The sequence below is a fragment of the Pelophylax lessonae genome (assembly GCF_965119305.1).
Source record: "Pelophylax lessonae genome assembly, chromosome: 6".
Lineage (NCBI taxonomy): Eukaryota > Metazoa > Chordata > Amphibia > Anura > Ranidae > Pelophylax > Pelophylax lessonae.
In genome coordinates, this window is record NC_138773.1 from 125,918,214 (window position 1) to 125,942,033 (window position 23,820).

A 23,820-nucleotide genomic window follows, 5' to 3' on the forward strand; every position below is an offset into this window, starting at 1 on the left:
TGGAAGACCGCTGCGCAAATACGGTTTGATAAAAAATATTGCAATAATCTCTATTTTATTCTCTAGGGTCTCTGCTAAAACAAAATATATAATGTTTGGGGGTTCTAAGTAGTTTTCTAGAAAAAACAACTGATTTTAGCTTGTAAACACCAAATGTCAAAAATAGGCCTAGGCAAGTGGCTAGGATGCATGATAGTGCTCCTTGGATGTTGGGTCCCTCTATATGGCTAGGCTGTGAAAAAGTCTCACACATGTGGTATTGCCATACTCAGGAGGAGTGGCAGAATGTATTTTGGGTTGTCATTTTTGCTGTATACATGCTATGTGTTAGGAATATCCAATAAATCGACAACTTTGTGTAAAAAAAAAAGGTTTTAATTTTTTTCCCACATTTTCCAAAAACTGTTTGAAAAAAATGACGCGTTCAAAAGACCCATAATGCCTCATAGAATATACGTTGGAGTGTTTGCTTTCCAAAATGGGGTCATTTTGTGGGTGTTTCCATTGTCTTGGTGCTCTAGGGCCTTTAGAAGTGTGATAGGTAGTCCGAAAATGTTGTGTGTAATTTATGCTCCTAGAACGCCTGAAGCTGCTTCTTGAATGTGGAGTCTCTTTATGTGGCCAGGCTGTGTAAAAGTCTCACACATGTGGTATCGCCATACTCAGGAGGAGTAGCAGAATGTATTTTGGGGTGTAATTTTTGCTATTTCCATGCTATGTGTTAGAAATATCCTATAAATTGACAACTTTGTGTAAAAAAAAAAGGTTTTAATTTTTTTCCCACATTTTCCAAAAACTTGTGGAAAAAAATGACGCGTTCAAAAGACCCATAATGCCTCATAGAATATACGTTGGAGTGTTTGCTTTCCAACATGGGGTCATTTTGTGGGTGTTTCCATTGTCTTGGTTCTCTAGGGCCTTCAGAAGTGTGATAGGTAGTCCGAAAATGATGTGTGTAATTTATGCTCCTAGAACGCCTGAAGGTGCTAGTTGAATGTGGAGTCTCTTTATGTGGCCAGGCTGTGAAAAAGTCTCACACATGTGGTATCGCCATACTCAGGAGGAGTAGCAGAATGTACTTTGGGGTGTAATTTTTGCTATTTACATGCTATGTGTTAGAAATATCCTATAAATTGACAACTTTGTGTAAAAAAAAAAGGTTTTAATTTTTTTCCCACATTTTCCAAAAACTTGTGGAAAAAAATGACGCGTTCAAAAGACCCATAATGCCTCATAGAATATACGTTGGAGTGTTTGCTTTCCAAAATGGGGTCATTTTGTGGGTGTTTCCATTGTCTTGGTGCTCTAGGGCCTTCAGAAGTGTCATAGGTAGTCCGAAAATGATGTGTTTATTCAATTTTGAAACAAAAAAAAAGTGGGTTTTTTTTCAAAATTTTTGCTCTTTTTTTGCATATATCACGAAAAAAAAAACCCCAGTTGTGATCAAATACCACCAAAAGAAAGCTCTATTTGTGTGAAAAAAATGATAAAAATTTTGTTTGGTTACAGTGTAGCATGACTGAGCAATTGTCATTCAAAGTGTGAGAGTGCTGAAAGCTGAAAATTGGTCTGGGCAGGAAGGGTGTTTAACTGCTCTGTATGGAAGTGGTTAAATCAACAAATGTCGCTCGTCATTTCAATGACCTACATGAAGGGGATACTTCCCTGGTCATGGTCCAGATCATTGAAAAAATCTTAAAACCCAAGAGAGGAGGAGACTTTTTCCAGATACTCTGTAAACGGGAAGTTTTCTGGTTATTTAAACTCCGTACAAGATTACCTGAAGGCATGAACTTTGAGTGGGACGTGACACATTTTTACACTTAATACTCACCTATACAATCATTGTCTAGAGACATGGATATTAAAATGCATATAAAACTTCCCTACATTGGCAAATCCACATTAGACATCCTATGATGTTTTTTCACATATAGGAACAGCCAAGGTTTTTATTTAGCCAGTATATATATATACAAGAGCTTCAATACTATTCATCAAGTTTTTCCCAAGACCTGTGACGATCAAAGAAATGACTCCGGACTCTATATATTCATATATATATATATATATATATATATATATATATATATATATATATATTTTATGTGTTTTTTATCTGGTCAAGAGTCCTGAAGCCATTTGGATTGTCACGGATCCTTAGTGATAACATAAAAATATAACATCTCATTGGAGGTTCGTCTTGAATCTTTTTTCCCCCGCCTCTGGGAACCGTGGGTGTTGTCAGTCTTTATAGCAATAACATGATAATTATCTTGCTTTGATTGCTTGGATTGAATTGGACGAGATAAACACCCACACTAACCCATAGACCGGCCGATTTTAAATATATCGGGTTTCCTACAATATTTTAGCCACTCCAATATGAATGGAAGGATAAAATTTAGTCAATTTATTTCAACCCGATTTTTGTTTTGTATTCCTTTCCTTCCCAAATTCCCCCCTTCCTCCCCCCCCCCCCTTTTTTTACATATACGGTACAGTGCGATACTACATTACCCTTGACAGGGAATAGCACAGCTCCGTGGGAGGGTCTTTTTTGGAAAGAGTTCTTTTGGAAAGAGTTTTTGTGGTTTTAAACACTGTTTATGGAATTTAGTCCATGAATAAGTATGTGCATACTGGAATTCTGTAGCATTTCTTGAGATAGCAACAGATTGTAACAATGTGTCTACATTGATCTAGATTCATCTGTATCTATATATATATTTTTTTTACAGGAACACATGCTACATCAATATGCACTACATTTTCATGTACTATATATGTCATATTTGATTAATGCAAACCAAGTGTACCCATTTACACAGATAATTATTTTATATTTTTAAAGTATACATGGTTTTCACACACATGATATTTCTCATGTTTTTCACCAGTGTTCACCACTTATGGTTGTTTATGGAGAATGTATTCATATGTAGGATATCTATGCTGCATTTTACATGTATTATTAATTTTCCATTCCTTCACATATACATATATATATTTTTTTACACAAGAATTTTGGGCAGGAATTGTAGATTGGAGTTTTTTGATGCACATATTGCTCCTATCTTGAATGCATCACATCGGTTTTTGCAGTCGGTCAAAACGGTTTCTTTAAATCAAGAATTTTTTCGTGACACTGCATACACTTTTTAATCATTATTATTTTCAACAATTTTTTATTTAAGTTTATAATGTCACTATAAATGTTTCCCATACACATTTTTCCATCTACTCCATGTTTTTTATTTATATGTATTTCCATTCTATACATGGTAGATGGATTATAATATTGAATATGGGTTTTATTACTTCTTGATTGTTCCCTCACTCCAACACTGATCATCAGTATATTTATTGTATTTGATTTATATTCATATTTATATATATTGAAACTTTTTGCACAGTGTGTTTAATTTGGATTTCTTTGGGGTCACTCTGTTTGTGCAACCAAGCCGTAGATTCCCAACAGCTGACTAATTGGATGAACAACCAGTTTGATGAATCTAATTGCTGCCTGCTGCATGTATGGGGTGTATATATGGCCGATACACATCCAGAGTGAACTTGGTAATGAGTAAGCGACACAGCCAGTCGTGAAACGCGTCTACCATCTTGTCCTGCACTCACAGTTTGTATCTATATTTGCCATTTGATTGATGTGGAATAAAGACACTCCCTTTTTTGAATTTCATCGGAAGTGCGGTCATTCCTTTTTGCTTGCTGAGATATTTTCTTGGCACACTTTGGGCCCCTTAGTATAAATTGAGCATCGTTTAACCGGTCCCAGACCGCCCACCACATATATACTGAGACAGGCTGGCCCTCCTGCGCGAACCGACGTAGGGCTACGTTGGTCATGCACCGATGCACGGGGCACTCTGATTGCTGCATGGCACCCACAATCGCTCCCCGCTGAGAGAGAAGAATGGTCAGCTGTTGTAAACACAGCTGACCGTTCTTCCCTCTGGAATGATCACTGAGCTCCTGTGATCCTTCTATATAAGATCACAGGTCTCTATAGTCATTCCATAAGCCCCGCCCCCATACAGTTAAAATCACTCCCCTAGTCTCATATTTAACCCCTTGATCATCCACAGTGTTAACCCCTTCCCTGCCAGTGTCAATATTACAGTAACAGTGCATATTTTTTAGCACTGATTACTGTAGTAATGTCACTGCTACCCCCAAAAGTGTCAAAAATGTCAGGGGTCCGATCTCTCCGCCGCAATGTCGCAGTCCCACTAAAAATTGCAGATTGCCGCCTTTACTAGTAATAATAAAAAAAACAATAAAAATAACATAAATCTTTCCCGTAGTTAGTAGACGCGATAACTTTTACCGCAAACCAATAAAAATGCGTATTGTGATTTTTCTTTTTACCAAAAATATGTTGCAGAAAACAAATTGGCCTAAAATGGTAAATTTTGATTTTTCAATTTTTTGGGGGGAATGTTATATAGCAGAATGTGAAAAATATTGTTTTTTTTATCAGAATTGTTTATAGCGCAAAAAATAAAAATTGCAGAGGTGATAAAATACCACCAAAAGAAAGCTCTATTTGTGGGAAAAAAAGGACATCGATTTTATTTGGGTACAGCGTCACACGACCGTGCAATTGTCAGTTAAAGTAATGCAGTGCCGTATCGCAAAAAATGGCCTGGTCATTAAGGGGGGTAAAACCTTCTGGTCCAGAAGTGGTTAGAGTAGTAGTAAAGTCACTATGTTTATGTTTACCTATAGGTAAACATATAGTATAGTAGGCCTATAACCCAGATAGCAAGGATACCTTGTCACAAGTTTGTGGCAGTGTTCAATTGGGAGTCTGTTAACTTGCTGCACATTTTCACTAGCACTTGAAGCACAAGTTCTAGTTGACACTTTTCCAATTTGTAGCAAATTTGTGTAGCAAATCTCTAGCAAGAGCAAAGTTGCAGTGGTGAGTCTACAGCAAGAGCTTAGCAACTCTACAGCATTAAAATTCAGCCACAGTGACCCCCGTGGTGGGAGGACTATTGCACAACATAACTGAACCAGAACTTGCAGCAGACTTGCAGAATGTTTACAAAGAAAGTTGATCTGGAGTCATGCAATGCAAACTTGCTGCAATTGTGCAAAAAACTGGTGAAGCCTGGCAAGTCTAGCATAGCTTAGCAAGTCATTTTCAAACTTGCAGCACAATTGCTTGCTATCTGGGAATAAGGCTTACCTATAGGTACAGTAAATATCCCCCAAATGTGCACCGTTTAGGTTTAGGAGATACTTACTTTAGCAGCAGCCGGTGACGTCACCGAAACATGTGCTCTGAAGGAATGGCATGCCCACGCCATTCCTTTAGAGTTCTTTGCTGTGGTCTTGACTCCCGCATGCATGCATTTATACGACAGAAGCCCACGAACCTGGAAGAAAGGCCGGGTGAAGATGGAAGCGCCTTTCCTTTTTTTTTTCGATGACCAAGATTGAGATATCGCCAGTCTTGGATGGGAAATTGTGGTTTTTACAAACTCTACATCTGCAGTGATATCACCATATATCCATAGCTCAGCTATAAGAAAAGATTAGAGGAACTGAATTTATTCTCTCTTGAGAAGAGGAGATTAGGGGGGGATATGACCAGCATGTAAAAAATACATAAGGGGTCCATATAGTGAACTTGGTGATGAGTTGTTCACTTTAAGGTCAACACAGAGGACAAGGGGGCACTCTTTACTTCTGGAGGAAAACAGATTTCGTCTCCAAATACGGAAAGGTTTGAGCTGTGAAAATGTGGAATAGACTCCCTTCAGAGGTGGTTCTGGCTAGCTCACTAGATTGCTTTAAAAAATGCCTGGATTCTTTCCTAGGTGTACATAATATAAATGGGAACTAATATTTATAGGTAAAGTTGATCCAGGGAATATCCGATTGCCTCTCGGGGGATCAGGAAGGCATTTTTTCCCCTGCTTTGCTGGGGTTTTTCACCTTCTTCTGGATCAACTGCTGGTATAGGATTGTGTATATGGGATTGTATGGTTGTGTTTTCATGACTGGTTTTTGTTTTTTATTGGTTGAGCCAGATTGACTTGTGTCTTTTTTCAACCTGAATAACTATGTAACTATTGCCTGCAATGGACTGCATTAGCATACCTCCTAACTTTCTGAGATGGGAATGAGGGACATCTATCAGCAAAAGTATGTAGGCATAGAACACACCCCCTGTCATGTTCCCCTTAAATGATCATTGTAAAAAAAATTAAAAAAAGATGATTGATTAAACCCACAAGTGTTTTTTTTTTATTTTTTTTTATCACTACTATTCCTTTATATTGGCTTTTCAATTTACAAATGCAGCAATTTAGAAATTGGATGAAAGGTTTAGCACTGGAAAACACTTTCTGATAGATATGTAGTACATTTTATATACAACTATAAAGATCAGACCAAAATGAGGGACAAATGAGGAACAGGACTTTGTTCTGAATAAAGGACAGTCCCTCAAAATCAGGGACAATTGGGTGCTATGCATTAGTGTTTTCCTATTAACCACTTGCCAACCGCCACACGACTATTTACTGCGGCGGTCAGCCCCTCACAGGCAAAGCGACGTAGGGCTACGTAGCTAGCCTGTGAGGCTCTAGGGAGTGAGCGCGCGCCACCGGACCCGATGTCCGCTGGGCACTCGCGATTGTCCGTTACACCGGAAGAAAGGCGGGCAGCTAATGTAAACACAGCCGCCTGTCATTCTCTCCTGTGTAAGAATGGAGATCATACGGTTCTGCTATGTAGGACCGTTGATCTCTGTTCTTACACCAGTAGCCACATCCAATCACAGTTAGAATCACGCCCCTAGGGACACACTTAACCCCTCCCTCTCAAAAAAAAGTTAACCCCTTCACTGCCAGTGTAATTTTACAGTAACAGTGCATATGTATAGCACTGATTACTGTAGTAATGTCACTGGTAACCCCAAAAGTGTCAAAAATGTCAGTCAGGGGTCCGATCTGTCCGCCGCGAAAAAAAATCGCAGATCGCCGCCATTACTCGTTAAAAAAAAAAACAACAAAAATGACAAAAATCTTTCCCTTAGTTAGTAAACGCAATATCTTTTGCACAAACCAATCAAAATATGCTTTTTGCGATTTTTTTTACCAAACATAGGTAGCATAAAACAAATTGGCCTAGAATGTTAAAAAATTTTGATTTTTACATTTTTTTGGGGGGAATTTAATATAAAAAAGTGTGAAAAATATTGTTATTTTTGCAAAATTGACGCTCTTTTTTTGTTTATAGCGCATGATCAAAAAATTGCACAGGTGATAAAATACCACCAAAAGAAAGCTCTGTTTGTGGGGAAAAAAAGGAAGTCAAATTTGTTTGGGTACAGCGTCGCACGACCGCGCAATTGTCCATTAAATTCACGCAGTGCCGAATTGCAAAATAGGCCCTGGTCAGGAAGGGGGTAAAATCTTCCGGGGCTTAAGTTGGTAAATAATGTACAGTGCGTGTTTCAAATCTCCAGGCACAGTTCCAGGTTTAATTTTGTTCATCTGAAAATGTCCCTGGTATTTAGAACTGACCACCTGTAAAAATATCTGTGCTGCTCTTAAAGCGTAGTTCCACCCTGGAATTTTTTTTTTTTTTTTTTTTTAAATACCCCCGGGACAGTCAGGGCTAGTGCATTCCACAATGGCTAGCCTCTGATCTGTCCCGGGCTGCACTTACCTGTTAGGACAAATACTTACCTTGAAAAAGTCTTGTCCAGTGCTGCCATCTCAGGTGTGGGCAGCTGAAGCCAGCGCGATCCTCTTCGGAGTCCTCTTCCGCCTTCTTCGGTCCCACGATGCCCTGCGCCGGCCCCGCCGTCACTTCCGGGCGCGCGCGTCATCCCTCCACAGCTTCTGGGCATGCCCAGAAGCTGTTTAGAAGGGGATGACGCGCGCGCCCCGGAACTGACGTCGGGGCCGGTGCAGGCGCAATGATTCCTGGGAGCGATGACGTTCAGCTCCCAGGAATCATTGCAGAGCCAGGAAGTGACGACGGGCCGCGGCCGAGGAAGGAGGAAGAAGGAAGTAAGGTAAGTATATTTTCTTCGCTACGAGGTAAGTAAAAAAAAAAAAAAAAAATGCGATTAGCCATTTGTTTTTCAGGTGACCCGGAGCGAGAAGATGGAGGTAAGTATAAAATTAGGGTGGAACTCCAATTTAAGAAATCAAAAGCAAAGTAAAAAAAAAAAAGTTTATGCAGCATGGACCCAAATAATATACAGCTCGTCAGTGTTTAATAAGGGGACAACAAAACCATCTTGGAAAGGAAAGTGAGTCTGGGCTTTCCAGGGAATGACTGTTTATGAAGATTCGTTTTTCATGATAAAGCAGAACACGCGTCTTCGCAAAAATGGCTGCCGAGGAGGACCGCATAGAAGACTAGTCATATACATTGCGCTTCCTCTAGTGTTTTTTTATCAGCCATTCCCATACGTTAGTGTGGAAGAAGGGAACTGCGCATGACACCACCTAACGGAGGTTGCTATGCGATTGTTTTCATTCCGGCTGCTAGAGGAAGAAGCGATATGGCGACTGTGGCAGATCTTAAAACCGGTGAGACCGAACTGTACTAAATACTGTTTCAGGTTGCTGTTATTACACGTTTTCATTTGTTTGGTCTTCGAACTTTGAGCAACAGTCCTACAGCTTTACCCTCATTTCATATTAAACTGCTTGCCTTGAGTCTTGTCTGCTATCATGGAGTCTATCACAGAGCCCCCTGACCCCTTTCCCTCATAACATCACTGTAATACCTGTTTGTACCTTTTCAATCTGCTGGCAGGATAGAGCAGAAGGAAATCAGTTTTTAAAAACTGCGGACAGGTAGTACAGAAGGGACAAAATGTATTTCAGTCATAATTTCTTCTACCTTTGTTTGAGTATTTGTGTACTCCGAGCTGAGCACGAACTGAAGCTCAGTGTACATTCTCCGCACAGTTCTGGGACAATCAAGAGACCAAAGATGTTGAGCTTGGGTTCACACTATTGTGAACTGACAGCGCATGTCATTCGCACCGCATTGTTGTGCAGATCACATGCGATGCAAATTCAGCCATACAGTTTGTATAGCTGAACTCTCATTGCGTTCGCAAGGAACCTTTTTTTTCTGCACTGTATTCGCATGGGTGTTCGAGCAATCTGCGAACTGATCTGGGGTGGCATTAACTTTGTATTGACACCCGTAGCAGTTAGCGGAGAGGGCTGTGTGAACTGCCTGTGAGGAAGATGCAATGCGGGAACCTACACTAGAATCGCGCTGGTTCCCGCATTGCAATCGTGTGAACCCAGGCTGAGTCTCGGTTCGCATATATGCGATGTGGGAACCAGAGCGTTTCCAGTGCGGGTTCCCGCATCGCATGTCACCCACCACACTGAGATTTACGAACCGCTGAAGATGTCAATGCAAAGTTAATGACACCCCCCCAGATCGGATCACCATGCGAACTGCCAAATGGTGCAGGAATCAGATTGCATAGGTGTGAACACCCATGTGATCCGATTCCAGTGCTGACCAAAAAAGGTGATGCAAATTTATGGCTGAATTTGCATTGCACAGTCATCGCATGTGATCTGCACAGAAGTGCAGTGCCAATCGCATGCAATGTCTAACACTGCACCAGTGTGAGCCTGAAACTGAGAGAAGGTTGAAGCACCAGTGACATTCAACTTTGTACCCCCAGACGTGATTGGGCATATCCATAATGCAGGTGCCATGTCTCATCAAAGTCTTTGCGACATTAGTGTGCACTAGATTTGCCACAGCCACCATATAAGGTATATACAGACACAAGGAGGGTGTGACTGCATTAAAGGAAGGGGCTGGTGGGGGATTTTACACCAAAAGTGAAGTGATGCTTTAAGGTGAACCAGTGCTCTATTTTAAAGATGAACTTCGGTGATAATCAAGAATAAAATACAAGAGGTATGTGACTATGTGTGTTCTTACTTCTTGATTATTGGTTTGTTTTTGCGTTATTTCCAGAACTTTACAGTATGTGCCTCTATACCAGAGCTTCCTGTAATCAAGACCACTTTGTGCTGCTCTCTTCTTGTGCAGGGTGACTGTATCTGCCCCCTCCTGTAGTTTGCTGTCATCAGCCTGTAGTGGGTTGGAGTGTGTGCTCCCTCCACAGCTCTGTGGGTTGTATAAAGGCCTGCCTTAGAACAGATACAGCAAGATGTTTTTGTTTACACCTGCATTAGCCAGAAATGCCTCATACGTGTTCCTCTTTGATTTCTTTCTGCTTTGTCTCTGGGGAGTGACTTTGCTCATACCTCCCAACTCTGTTTGAGAAATGAAGATATGTGGAATACAATATGGTAAATGTGTGGTTTTTATTTTTTGTTATGTAAAGGTTGGAGGTGGATTAAAACACCTGTCATCTTTTACTCCTGTCTGTCCCCATTAGGGAAATTCACTCCCTCTATTTATCCTGTTTACCATTATTATTTTAAAGTAAAAGAAAATCCAAAATTTGGGGTTTACATCGCAACAAGAATAGAGGGGGATTTTTTGAGACACTAGTTCTGGTGACATGCCAGGATTCCTTCACTTTGGAGGGATTTTCTCTCACTTCTTATTTTGGCCATGGGACAGGAAGTGAAGGAAAATCTCCCCAATGGGACACAGTGTGCAAAAAAAACCTGACAGGGGTTACCCCCCCTCCCCCAGTTACACCCTTCCTTACTCTATCCAAAATGGGGGGGGGGGGGACATTTGCCTTTAAGTGACACTTTTAATTTTCAATATTTTTTATAACATTTTTTGCAAAATAACATTGTAACATTCGTCAATAAATTTTTTTACTGCATCAGAATACAATCGCGTCAGTGACAATCATAGAATTCCAGGAAATTATGCACAAAAATCCTATTACAGAACAACATGTGTCAAATAGTTGCATTTAAAGCAGTAATCACCAGCAACATCCATGTAACATAACGGCTTAAGTGACACTTTTAAGCATTTCTAAAGGCTAAGTGTTGTTTTGGATACAGCAAGTGGCAAAATGTTTTTTTTTTACCATTCAGGGAATGTATTAGGGAAAAAGCATTTTCGCTTTAGAACCGCTTTAAATAGACTAAATAAAGTAAAAATAAATTGATTTAATTAAAATAAATTGCACAAAATATTTATATATGAAAAAAAGTCATAAGCATAAAAAGAAGCTAATGGGATGCTCAATTATAATAGGCCTTCTCCCAAATGAAACCACTATCCTTGCTGCAAATAAATAATATAATAATGTATGACAGCAGGTAGTATTCCCTGGAAGGTATGACAGCAGGTAATATAGCCTGGAAGGTATAACAGCAGGTAGTATTCCCTGGAAGGTATGACAGTAGGTAGTATTCCCTGGAAGGTATGACAGCAGGTAGTATTCCCTGGAAGGTATGACAGCAGGTAGTATAGCCTGGAAGGTATAACAGCAGGAAGTATAGCCTGGAAGGTATGACAGCAGGTAGTATAGCCTGGAAGGTATGACAGCAGGTAGTATTCGCTGGAAGGTATGGCAGCAGGTAGTATAGCCTGGAAGGTATGACAGCAGGTAGTATTCCCTGGAAGGTATGACAACAGGTAGTATAGCCTGGAAGGTATGACAGCAGGTAGTATAGCCTGGAAGGTATGACAGCAGGTAGTATAGCCTGGAAGGTATGACAGCAGGTAGTATTCCCTGGAAGGTATGACAGCAGGTAGTATAGCCAAGAAGGTATGACAGCAGGTAGTATTCCCTGGAAGGTATGACAGCAGGTAGTATTCCCTGGAAGGTATGACAGCAGGTAGTATTCCCTGGAAGGTATGACAGCAGGTAGTATAGCCTGGAAGGTATGACAGCAGGTAGTATTCCCTGGAAGGTATGACAACAGGTAGTATAGCCTGGAAGGTATGACAGCAGGTAGTATAGCCTGGAAGGTATCGACAGCTGAACCAGATTTTGCACTCTCCAGTTTTAGTAAATCATTCCCTTTGTGACTGTCAGTTTGTCTGCCACAATATCAGTGTGAACGAAGGAAAGTGATACAGCCATGCTGAGCTGAAAGGATTTGGAGTCTTGGCATCTCCCCCTGCTTGGAAGCCTACAGATCCCCCCCACTTCGGAAGCAGCTGATTGTTCCGGTCCATTCCGAGAGCCATCCCTGCCAGCTTGATCAGTTGGGGACTTCTAGATACAACCAAGTACATGCTCACATCTCTCCACATTGTGGTAAGAGTCCACTCCTAACACTGGGTGTCCACATGTGTATATCAGGCCACTGAGAACCACTTTGGATCATTTTTTGGGACGAGGCCCCACCCACCTCCCAACACTCCCTTACCTTCACTCCAATTTGAAAAGAAAGACTTTTTCACAGTTTTTTGCACTTTTGTTTTGGACTGAATGCATATGATTTTTTAAATCCGGTCACCATCCATGTACTTTTTGAACACTTGATTCATTATTTGTTAGCGCACTTTGGTAATGTTTTCCATATTGCCATCTTCTCACGTTTAATTCAAATTTCAGTGCTGCTTTCACTTCACTCCCCATCACTTCAGGACTGCGCACCCATTTTCTTTCAAAACAGGTAGTATAGCCTGGAAGGTATGACAGCAGGTAGTATAGCCTGGAAGGTATGACAGCAGGTAGTATAGCCTGGAAGGTATGACAGCAGGTAGTATTCCCTGGAAGGTATGACAGCAGGTAGTATAGCCTGGAAGGTATGACAGCAGGTAGTATAGCCTGGAAGGTATGACAGCAGGTAGTATAGCCAAGAAGGTATGACAGCAGGTAGTATTCCCTGGAAGGTATGACAGCAGGTAGTATTCCCTGGAAGGTATGACAGCAGGTAGTATTCCCTGGAAGGTATGACAGCAGGTAGTATAGCCTGGAAGGTATGACAGCAGGTAGTATTCCCTGGAAGGTATGACAACAGGTAGTATAGCCTGGAAGGTATGACAGCAGGTAGTATAGCCTGGAAGGTATGACAGCAGGTAGTATTCCCTGGAAGGTATGACAGTAGGTAGTATAGCCTGGAAGGTATGACAGCAGGTAGTATAGCCTGGAAGGTATGACAGCAGGTAGTATAGCCTGGAAGGTATGACAGCAGGTAGTATAGCCTGGAAGGTATGACAGCAGGTAGTATAGCCTGGAAGGTATGACAGCAGGTAGTATTCCCTGGAAGGTATGACAACAGGTAGTATAGCCTGGAAGGTATGACAGCAGGTAGTATAGCCTGGAAGGTATGACAGCAGGTAGTATTCCCTGGAAGGTATGACAGCAGGTAGTATAGCCAAGAAGGTATGACAGCAGGTAGTATTCCCTGGAAGGTATGACAGCAGGTAGTATTCCCTGGAAGGTATGACAGCAGGTAGTATAGCCTGGAAGGTATGACAGCAGGTAGTATAGCCTGGAAGGTATGACAGCAGGTAGTATAGCCTGGAAGGTATGACAGCAGGTAGTATTCCCTGGAAGGTATGACAGCAGACAATAAGTTCAGGAGAGACGTTCAGAAGGTACGGTGTAGTGAAGTCAAGTACCTAAAGTAGAACTATACTCTCCTTCACTCAATTGGTTTTTCCAGGGCAGCCTAACCGGCCAATAACATTTTTAGCCAGTTTTCCAGATACCATTCTTGGGCAGTTTTCATTGGCCAAGCTGAGATGACATCATCTTGGCAGATGCCGGAATTGTACACTGAGCTCCAGGCAGCATTCCCTTGCTGGGATTAAATGCTCAATTAGGCCCCTTTCATACTTGTGCAACTTGTCATGCAGTTTTGGACATCAGAGTAGCACGACATGTCGTTTGCCATGTTTTCCAATGATACCCATTCATATATGCGCAACTTAAAGTTGCAGCAACTTCAAAGTAGTTCCTGCACTACTTTGGCCCGATTTTAATGCGTTTTGAGGTCCAAAGACATAGACATTGCTTCAAGTCTAGTCAAAATCGCATCAAAATCGCGGTAACATCGCGGCAACAAAATGACGGTAAAATCGTGCCACTTTCAAGTGGCACAAGTGTGAAAGGGGCCTAAGTCTAGAGGTGGAGGAATAATCTGTAATATTTACTTTATTCCTTGCTCTGTCAGGCTGCTATCATGCAGTGCAAATGGTCCCCAAAAGCCTTTTCCCTGGGCTCTGTGAACTGAGCATCTTTGAGAAGAAGCTGCTGGGGGACTGGTTGCAGAAGGGGTGCAAAATCTGGTGCAGCTTTCCATACAAACCAATCAGCTTCCAGGATTTATTGTCAAACCTTAGTTGTGCAAGCTGAAGTTAGAAGCTGATTGGCTATCATGCACAGCTGCACCAGATTCTGTCTCGGTTCACACCCATGCAGTTTGCGTTTGATCCGTTTCTGCAGTGCTGTTTGCGGTGCATTTTGCACACACAGTTTTGATACAATCTATTGATCACTCCTGAAGAACATCGTCTATCTTGCATATAGGAAGCTCATTTGAACCATACTTTTACCCCAGACCAACAACATAACATTATCAGGTTTCCCCTAAATCCTCAGTTTGTATGAGGATTCAGGAAACCAATTTTAAAATGATGACTAGCATGTACCATACTCCCACTCTGCTACATAAATATTTTCCTAACACCACTGACCACTGCTAGAGATGCCAGGAGGGGCGAGGAACGCTAATCCATATCTTTTGGTCCTGTCCCAAACATGAATACTTCTGGAAAGAAATCCGGAAAATTGTCCAAAAATTCCTGCATTCCTCTCAATTGGAAAAGCTCACAGCCACCATTAGTCTTTGGCTTAATAAAGTGGAAGAAATAAATAAGATGGAGGACCTAATCCTTAGAGCACAACACAGACTTAAACAGTATTCTAAAACTTGGATGTTATGGAATATGTTTGTCTATTCTGAAGAGGGGAAAGCTCTTTTTGAAGCATAACTTAGCTGACTGGCAACTGCTTCTGACTACCTACCACCTCAAACCTTCCTTATCCTTTTTGTCTGCCTTCTCAGATGCATACTTACCTCAGTCCAACAGCCACTTACTCTGTTGTTTGTTACATCCTGTGCTTGTGTAACCTTGTTGCCCCTTCAATCAGTATAGACATCTATTGAGTGTTGTGATAATGTGTGAATGAAGGAATGTACACACAATCAGGACAAGCAACCCTCCGTATTTCTTATAGAAACTTTTATTTTAATTCCAGACTCCGAGCATAAAAGAATGCTTAGGGTCCGATAACCAGTATCCCAGCAATAGGTATATGGTTCTATGTGAGGCCTTCTCATGAGGCCAGAGATGCTTGGAACACAGCACCATCAGAAGCACAATGCAGAGATGGGGGAGAGTTAGGGGGTTGGTATAGGTTAGGTTAGAGTAGGGTAGAAAAAAAATAAGTGTATTTATTCTTTCGTTGTCTAGATTGTAAACACCTCTGGGGCAGGTGTTCTGTCGAATAATGCCTCCCATCGAAAGATGCATCCGATGAACTGCGCATGCGCAGTACATGACGTCACTCCAGCTGATATCTTGATCAGCTGATGTGACAATTACACTGCCATGCGTAGTTTGTTGGATGCATTATTCAACAAGAGACAGAGCGCGGAGGGACTAGAATCTTAATGTCAGATTCTGCCTCGCTCTCTGCTCTATCTGTGCATGCACGGACAGAAAACTATTCTTATTGGGCAGATTATTCTTATTGGGAAATTGCGGGAATATTGTCGTGAGTACAGAACACACAGCTCTGACCGGGACACATAAAGGGGCACTCTGACGGGGACACACAGAATTGTAACAGGACACTAATGTAAGGAGGGACTCTGATGGGGACACTAATGTAAAGAGGGACACTGATGTAAGGAGGGAACCTGATGGGGACACTGATGTATGGAGGGAACCTGATGGGGACACTGATGTATGGCGGGAACCTGATGGGGACACTGATGTAAGGGGGCACTCTGATGGGGGCACAGAGCGCCCCCTTTGCATCAGTGTCCCCATCAGTGCGCCCCCTTTGCATCAGTGTCCCCATCAGTGCGCCCCCTTTGCATCAGTGTCCCCATCAGAGCGCCCCCCTTTGCATCAGTGTCCCCATCAGAGCGCCCCCCTTTGCATCAGTGTCCCCATCAGAGCGCCCCCCTTTGCATCAGTGTCCCCATCAGAGCACCCCCTTTGCATCAGTGTCCCCATCAGTGCGCCCCCTTTGCATCGGTGTCCCCTTCAGAGCGCCCCCCTTTGCATCGGTGTCCCCTTCAGAGCTCCCCCCTTTGCATCAGTGTCCCCATCAGAGCGCCCCCCTTTACATTAGTGTCCAGATATACTTCTATGTATCCCCGTCAGAGTGCCCCTTTATGTGTCCCAGTCAGAACTGTGTGTTCTGTACTCATGAGAATATTCCTGCAATTTCCCAATAAGAATAATCCTCCCAATTGGAATAGTTTTCCGTCCGTGCATGCGCAGATAGTGCAGAGAGCGAGGCATTTCGATTCTATTCCCTCCGCGCTCGGTCTCTGGTCGGATAATGCATCCGACAAACTGATTGAGGTATCAGCTGGAGTAACATCACATACTGCGCATGCGCATTTCATCTGAGGCATTATTCGACCGAACACAAGAACTAAATTGAATATACTTGGATCTTCCTTTAAGAGTTGATATTAATAACTTCTAGTTTATCTTACATTACACTAAAAAACTGCTTTTGCCCTGGTTTTGACTGTTTGTTTATTTCTATAGTACTCACAGATACATTGGACAAGAGAGGTGTGCTAGCACAGGTAAAAGCACAGATTCGCGCTGAGGTTTTCACAGCTTTGGATGATCAGAATGAGCCACGGCCAGTGTTGTCACATGAGAATCTTCTCATAAATGAAATGATCAGAGAATATTTGGATTTCAACAAGTACAAATACACCTCATCTGTCCTAACTGCAGGTAAGATTTCTTGCCCTGTGTATTAATATAGGCAAATAGAGTTTGCTGGCAGGTCATTGCTGCAAGTGAGAAAGTTAAAATAACAGAGAGTAATGCTTATGGGCAAAACCTTAAAGCGATATTAAACCCAAAACCAAAAATGTAATATATTACAGCTTACCAATCATTAGATGTAGTGGCTGCATCAGTTTTCTTCTTTTTTTCAGGCTTTTTTCCCTGTTATAAACTGGTGATCCAGCCAGTAACGCACCTCCTGTATTAGGGTGCCAACACTCTGGAAGTAGGAGCACAGGGGGCACCTTTTGGACAACAGCATTGTTCATCTGGGGGAGGGTAGTGTTTGATTTAATAGCAGGTTTACATGCACTAACTTTAGGAATTTGTAAGAAATTCTCAAAGGGGGAAAGTATAGAGTATTTTTAAGCACATATTTTAAGTTTATTTAGGGTGTTTACACACCTAATGTCTATTATACCGAGGCATAACACACAGGGTAAATGTTTTTCTAAAACAAAGCTTGTAAATACTGTTTTACAGCTATATTCAGGTCGGCCACATGACTCCCGACCGGTCTCCTACTCCGATCCAGGGCTACTGTGGGAGGGGCCGAGATCTCCCTCTGATGTCAGCCGGGGAGGTCATGTGGCTGCTCAGCCCTTCCCGCAGTAGCCCTGGATCGGAGTAGAAGACCGGCTGGGAGTCATGTGACTGTCCTGAAGATGGCAGTAAAATGGAATTTACAAGCTTCATTTTAGAAAAACATTTACCCTGTGTGTTATGCCTCATTCTAATAAAGGGTCTGGCAGTGACAATTTGTAATCTTTATTTTATTTTTTTAAATAATCGCAGCAAGAGGGGGGGGGGGGGCAGGAACACAGACACACAGAGCTGACAGGCTGGGCGGGAAGGGGTGAGGGGGACAGAGGAAACCTGATGATGACGGAGACACGCAAGCTGACCATGGTAGTCGGGGCTCAGCAGCCATGGTTATCGTGGTCAGCTCACAGAGCAGGACACGAACAGGCAGGATCTGCCAGGTTTTTTTACAGTTTAGAGAGAGGCAGATTAGACAGCACAAGCACTGTCCTGTTTAATCTGCTATAGGGTAACAGGATCTATGTTTCTTGTTTTGCAAACACTTTTTAACTTTCACTATCAATGTTCTTGAATTTTGTCTCTTTCTAAAAATATCCTGTCCTTGGGATACATGTGGGTGGCTCCTTGACATCCCACATGGAGCTTAACCCACTCCCTCTCCTTGGGCATTTCTCACAGAGATGTGCCTCCTGGAAATCACTCCCACTCACTCCAGTTGCAGGGTAAATCTTAATAAAGTGGTATACTTGCCAAAATGTCTTAATTATTGTAGAAATACCCCAAATCCCATACCAAAAATGTTTCTTAACATTTAACAGAGTGTATCCCTCTCCTTTGTATGGTCTTGAAAGGTCCAATGTCTAGAAAAGAAAACACTACAACTCCCACTATCACAGGTGGACCATCCCATATTTTCAGCTCTACTATTGGGCAGTGGTGCTGGTAACGGTCTGCTGGTGGTTTTTGCAGCCTAGAAACAATTCCACAGTTTCTTTGGAGGCGGCCCTGTTTGGTTTCTCTGGCACTTCAAGTAGTTTCGTTTTTTGGGGTGTCAGGTCCAATCCAGCTATTACCGGCCCAATGAAAACAACTCTTTTAGTATTGCATCATGCTAGAGCAAAGTATCGATTTCCCTGCACACACAATCCCAATTTCCCTCACCTGCGTAGTATCCCAGATCCACAGCTGTGGGCATCTCGTGGAGTGGTGAGCCTCAAGCATATTATGTTCTCTGATCTCAAGACCAAATATAACCTTCCTAATAGTATGTTATTCAGATATCTGCAGCTGAGGCACGCAGTCCAGGCCCAATTTCCTGCCCCCCTTACTGTTGAGTCAGACCCTATCGAGCGGTTGCTTTCCTCGAACGTGATGGGCAAACCACTCTCCTCTTTGTGTCTTAGACTCTCTATGGCTCGACTTGCACTTATTAGAAATGGACTACTGACTTGACAGATTTGGATGGGGAGGAATGGGAGAATTGCATCAGCCACTTTGTTACAAATATGATCTCTGCTAGAGACAGGTTTTTGCAGTTAAAGTTCCTCCACAAAGCTTATTTACCCCGTAACAGCTTGTTGGATCCTTCCTGCATCTGGTGTGGACGTACCCCTCTAATAAACCTTTTTGGATGTCAGTGGTGGCTGAACTTAATAAGCTGTATGATTCGACCCTCAGATTGGACCCTAAGGTGTTCCTGGTAGGTATCCTGGATGGTGTGAACTTAGGTCGCTATGTTAAATAATTTATTTCTTTGCTACTTTTTATGCCCGCAGGGAGATCTTTTTAAAATGGAAGTTGCCTCACCCTCCCACCTTGTCTCCAAGGCGTACTGCCATTGATACTGCATTACCAATATATAAGTTGACATATGCAAGTAGGAACTGCCCCCAAAAATTTGATAAGATATGGTCCGTCTGCATAGACTCCTGGGACTCTAGTCAGCCTGTATAATGACAGCAGTGGAACTGTAAAACATGGTGACTCTTTCTTTAATGGATGTCATGCCATTCCCCCTCTGTGGCTGCTTTCTTCCCCTCTCTGCCCCTGCGCTTCTTCTCTATCCTGCGTTTCCTCTCCTGTGTTGCCCCCCCCACCCCCTTTTATTTTTTTTCCTTTCTCTCTTCCTCACACTGTGAGAGTGCCCTTCTATCAATCATTTTAAAGACCTTCATGTAGACTGCACTCTTTAATTGGTTGCTTATTAGACCTTTTTGGATAAGCCAGTTGGTAGATTGTCTTTGTTAACTTGCTTAGGGCGCTTTCGGATCAACACTTTGCTAGCGATTTTGTATTAGATGATGGTAGATTTTACTCATGTTTCCCCAATTTGTTTCTTGTATGGTTATCATGCTGCTCAGCTGTATTTGTCCTTTTTTTACTCCATAAAACAGGGGTGTCTAAACTATGGCCCTCCAGCTGTTCAGGAACTACAATTCCCGTTATGCCTAGTTATGTCTGTGAATGTCCGTGATTTATGTCTCATAGGATATGTAGTTCCGCAACAGCTGGAGGGCCGTAGTTTGGACATCCCTGCCATAAAACTTTCTACTTAACCCTCCTCTTATGTTAGCTTTCTGTTACTATCCATGATGTTAACGGGTCGGTTTTGACCTGTGTCTTAAATCAGCCATAAAATACCCTCGGAAACAATTATTTATCATCCAATTTGTTTCTTACCTCTTGGTTACCTTGTTAGGCTTCTTTATCCTTGAAAAGATTGGTTTTAATATTTTTCGTGTGACCCCTTAGACCTTTCTTTTGATAGCATACCTCTCATTTTCAAATTTAAAAAATGGTAAAATAAAGTCAGCAACTGTGAAATGAATTTGTCCTATGTTTCTTCACTTTATTTAGAGAAGCAGACAAGCAGGCAAAGAGATAGGCCCCTCCCTAACTACAGCTCACAGGGTTGAGAAGTGATTGGCTGTCAGTGTTACTAAGCAGAGGGAGTGTTTATGATTTCAGTTTTGGCACTTATTAGTGTCCTAAAATCCTATATTATAACTGGGTCAGAATTGACCCTAACACCATAAACTTCTTAATTTTCACCTCAGTATTTTATAATTTAGTGAAAAGGATTCTTTTTCTATTACATTGTTTAAATAGAGGTTCCTGACAAAGTAAAAAAATCTTGATGCAATAAACAAATGTATGTGTTACTTATAGACATTCAAAAATGAAAACGGGTCGGTTCTGACCCTAACATAAGAGGAGGGTTAAAAAAAAAAAAAATCCTGTCACTAATAAAAGAGTAAAATGAAAGCAGCTACCTGAAAAGAGGAAAATAAATACTTACTTTTCTTGGCAACCCTTCCCACTACCCCCACCTTGATATTTCCCTTGTTCACAGCCATCTGGTGTTGAGAAACAAAGCAAAAGGGGGTGGTATGGGGTAGGGCTGAACGATAGTCGATGTGATATCGACTATCGTTCTGCGGGCGTGGGCGATATTCATATCGCCGAAGACACGATATTTAGCATTAGGCAGGGAGAAGTCGGGACTCGGGGGGGGGGGGAGGACTCACAGTGCTGGTAGCCGATCGGAACTCCGCCCCTCCAGCCTGATGCAATCCAGCCCTCCCAGCTCTGCCTCTAGTCTCCAGCCGACCATTACTCCGCCCTGCTCCGCCCATTGTCTCTCCATTGACTATTTACAACACATTACAGCCTGATCCCGCCCCCGTGCACGCCCCCGATGCAGCCAGGAGAGACAATGGGCGGAGAAGGGCGGAGTAATGGTCGGCTGGAGACTAGAGGCAGAGCTGGGAGGGCTGGAGGGGCGGAGTTCCAATCACAGCCGAAAGCATGGGGAAACCGATATCGACACAACACCGCACACAGCGGAACAATAACACAAGCCGCACATTGTTGTGCACGTGCGGACAGCCCGGATCACGGAAGACACCGGACTGGGGGGCCCCCGACCCTACCGCACACGTTACCCAGGTGACCGCTGTTTACATGGCAAAGGGGAGGAGCCGCACATAACATGCAGATAGTGGGCGTCATACCTTGTGCCTGCTTCGGGCCCACAGCTCCTCCGTCTCCGCAAGTGAGGATCAAAGGAGGTCACCGGCGGATACTCCTAACACCACTGAGAGTCCCGACTGCACTGTCAGTGTCTTCTGCATTCCACCCAGTTCCATATCGCGATATATATCGTTGAAAACCATATATCGCAATTTACTTTTTTTCTCAATATCGTGCAGCCCTAGTATGGGGGATTGCTCCCCTTCTCCCTCCAGTAAGAAATGAGATGGGAGTTCAAGGTGTGGGTTGGTCCTTGGATATGCCACAGTATGTTATAGGATGTAAGGACTCCAGGACAACCTATTTCCCTCAGTGTATATGTATATGACTTATTTACCAGCAGTTTAAATTCTCATACATTTTCATCTGTTTTAGTCTGATGCTCCTTTCTGTATTTCTACAGGATGTGGGGGATCAGTGTCTACTTTGATCAGAACACTTGCGATCCTTGTTTCTGTAGATAACTGGAGTTTATGCTAGTCAAACTTGACTTTTCAAAATGTGTCAGAGGTGTTTTTTTTATGTACAAAAAATGGCATCCACCCTAACCTATAACTAGACTTTGCAGCAAGGTGCACATAAAAGGGCAGTGCACATCGCAAGCAAACAACCAAAAGATTTCCCAGCACACCAGCCAGACTGCAAAACAAGTTATGTTTGCACAAAATTTGCAAATACATACGTAAGCCACAGTGCCCACGTCAAGTGACCTCTGTTTGTACTGCAGTCCTAACTCTAAAATTTCCAGAGCCTCCATAGAAGGAGCACATACAGCGTATCAATGGATAGGTTAAGGGAAGGTGTGCCAGGGAGACCACACTTCCTTTAAAGACACGGACGCACGTGATACACAGCAATAGCACAATGGCAGCAAAGGCATTCGGTGCGTCCCTGCACCCAATTTGACCAACTATAGGAAAAATGGCAACCGCCCCAGCCTATAACTAGCCTTTGCAATAAGGTGCACATGGAAAGGGCAATCCACATTGCAAACAAACAAAAGATTTCCCAGCACACTAACTAGCCAGCCTGCAAAAAAATCAAATTGGCCCTGTCTAAGGGTAGGTTCACATCTGTGCGTGTGGTGCAGCCGCATCCACCCACACAGAGAATGGGCTCAAATGAATGGGCTCTTGTGCCCGTGCAAACCTCGGGCCACACAGGTATGAGCCTAGCCTTACAGTTTGTATTAAAAACAGAAGGTGTTCATTATGTCAGAACTTTCATATACCTAATGTTACTTACCTTGAGGATCTGCTAGGGGTGGCTCAGGTTTCTACCAGTATAGAGGGATGCAGGTGTTAAGTGCATTCTAATTAAAAGTATTGGGATGCCTGCCTTTACACGCACATGAACTTTAATGGCATCCCAGTCTTAGTCTGTAGGGTTCAATATTGAGTTGGCCCACCCTTTTGCAGCTATATCAACTTCAAATCTTCTGGGCAGGTTGTCCACAAGGTTTAGGAGTGTGGGAATGTTTGACCATTCTTCCAAAAGCGCATTTGTAAAGGTCAGGCACTGATGTCTGGCTCGCAGTCTCCACTCGAATTCATCCCAAAGGTGTTCTATCGGGTTGAGGTCCGGACTCTGTGCAGGCCATCAAGTTCCTCCACCCCAGACTCACTGATGCATGTCTTTATCGTCCCTGCTTTGTGCACTGGTGCGCAGTCATGTTGGAACAGGATGGGGCCATCCCCAAACTGTTCCCACAAAATCGGTAGCGTAAAATTGTCCAAAATGTCTTTGTATGCTGACGCCTTAAGAATTCCCTTCATTTGAACTAAAGGGCCAAGCCCAACCTCCACACCATAATCCCCCCTCCACGAAGTGAATTGGACCAGTGAACAAAGCAAGGTTCATAAAGACATGGATGAGCGAGTTTAGGGTGGAGGAACTTGACTGGCCTGCATCCGCAGATGCCCTGGTGTTGGCACCTGCGGGTTCTTCCTTTGCTGCTATTAAGAGGACCTGATCCTCTTTGAGAGTATATTGTTTTTTGAAGATGGGCTCCAGTTGTTTTGGTTTGAGACCCTGTTGCCTGGTTGGCGACTGTTTAGCCTTGGGAGTTTTTTGCTGTTTCCCACACCTCATGTTTGACACTGCTTTGGGATGTCCCAATGGTCAAGAATGACAGGAGCTGTGTCCGTCAATGAATAAAAGAGAAAATAGGATTTTTGACTTACCGTAAAATCCATTTCTCTGATGTTCATTGACAGATACAGCACCCACCCCTCTGTGGAGATATGATTCTCTCGACACTGCTTGTAA

General features: G+C 42.7%; 1 protein-coding gene across 1 annotated transcript in view; it reads left to right on the plus strand.

Moving 5' to 3' along the window:
• Positions 1–8,503: 8,503 nt before the first annotated feature.
• The window catches only part of CEP20 (centrosomal protein 20), a 52,883-nt gene continuing 37,566 nt past the window's right edge, over positions 8,504–23,820 (plus strand). Inside the window, exons 1-2 of the mRNA XM_082260036.1 lie at positions 8,504–8,585; positions 16,726–16,923. Coding sequence (XP_082116162.1) covers positions 8,558–8,585; positions 16,726–16,923 — 226 coding nt within the window. The 5' untranslated portion in view covers positions 8,504–8,557. The remainder of the gene's footprint in view (positions 8,586–16,725; positions 16,924–23,820) is intronic.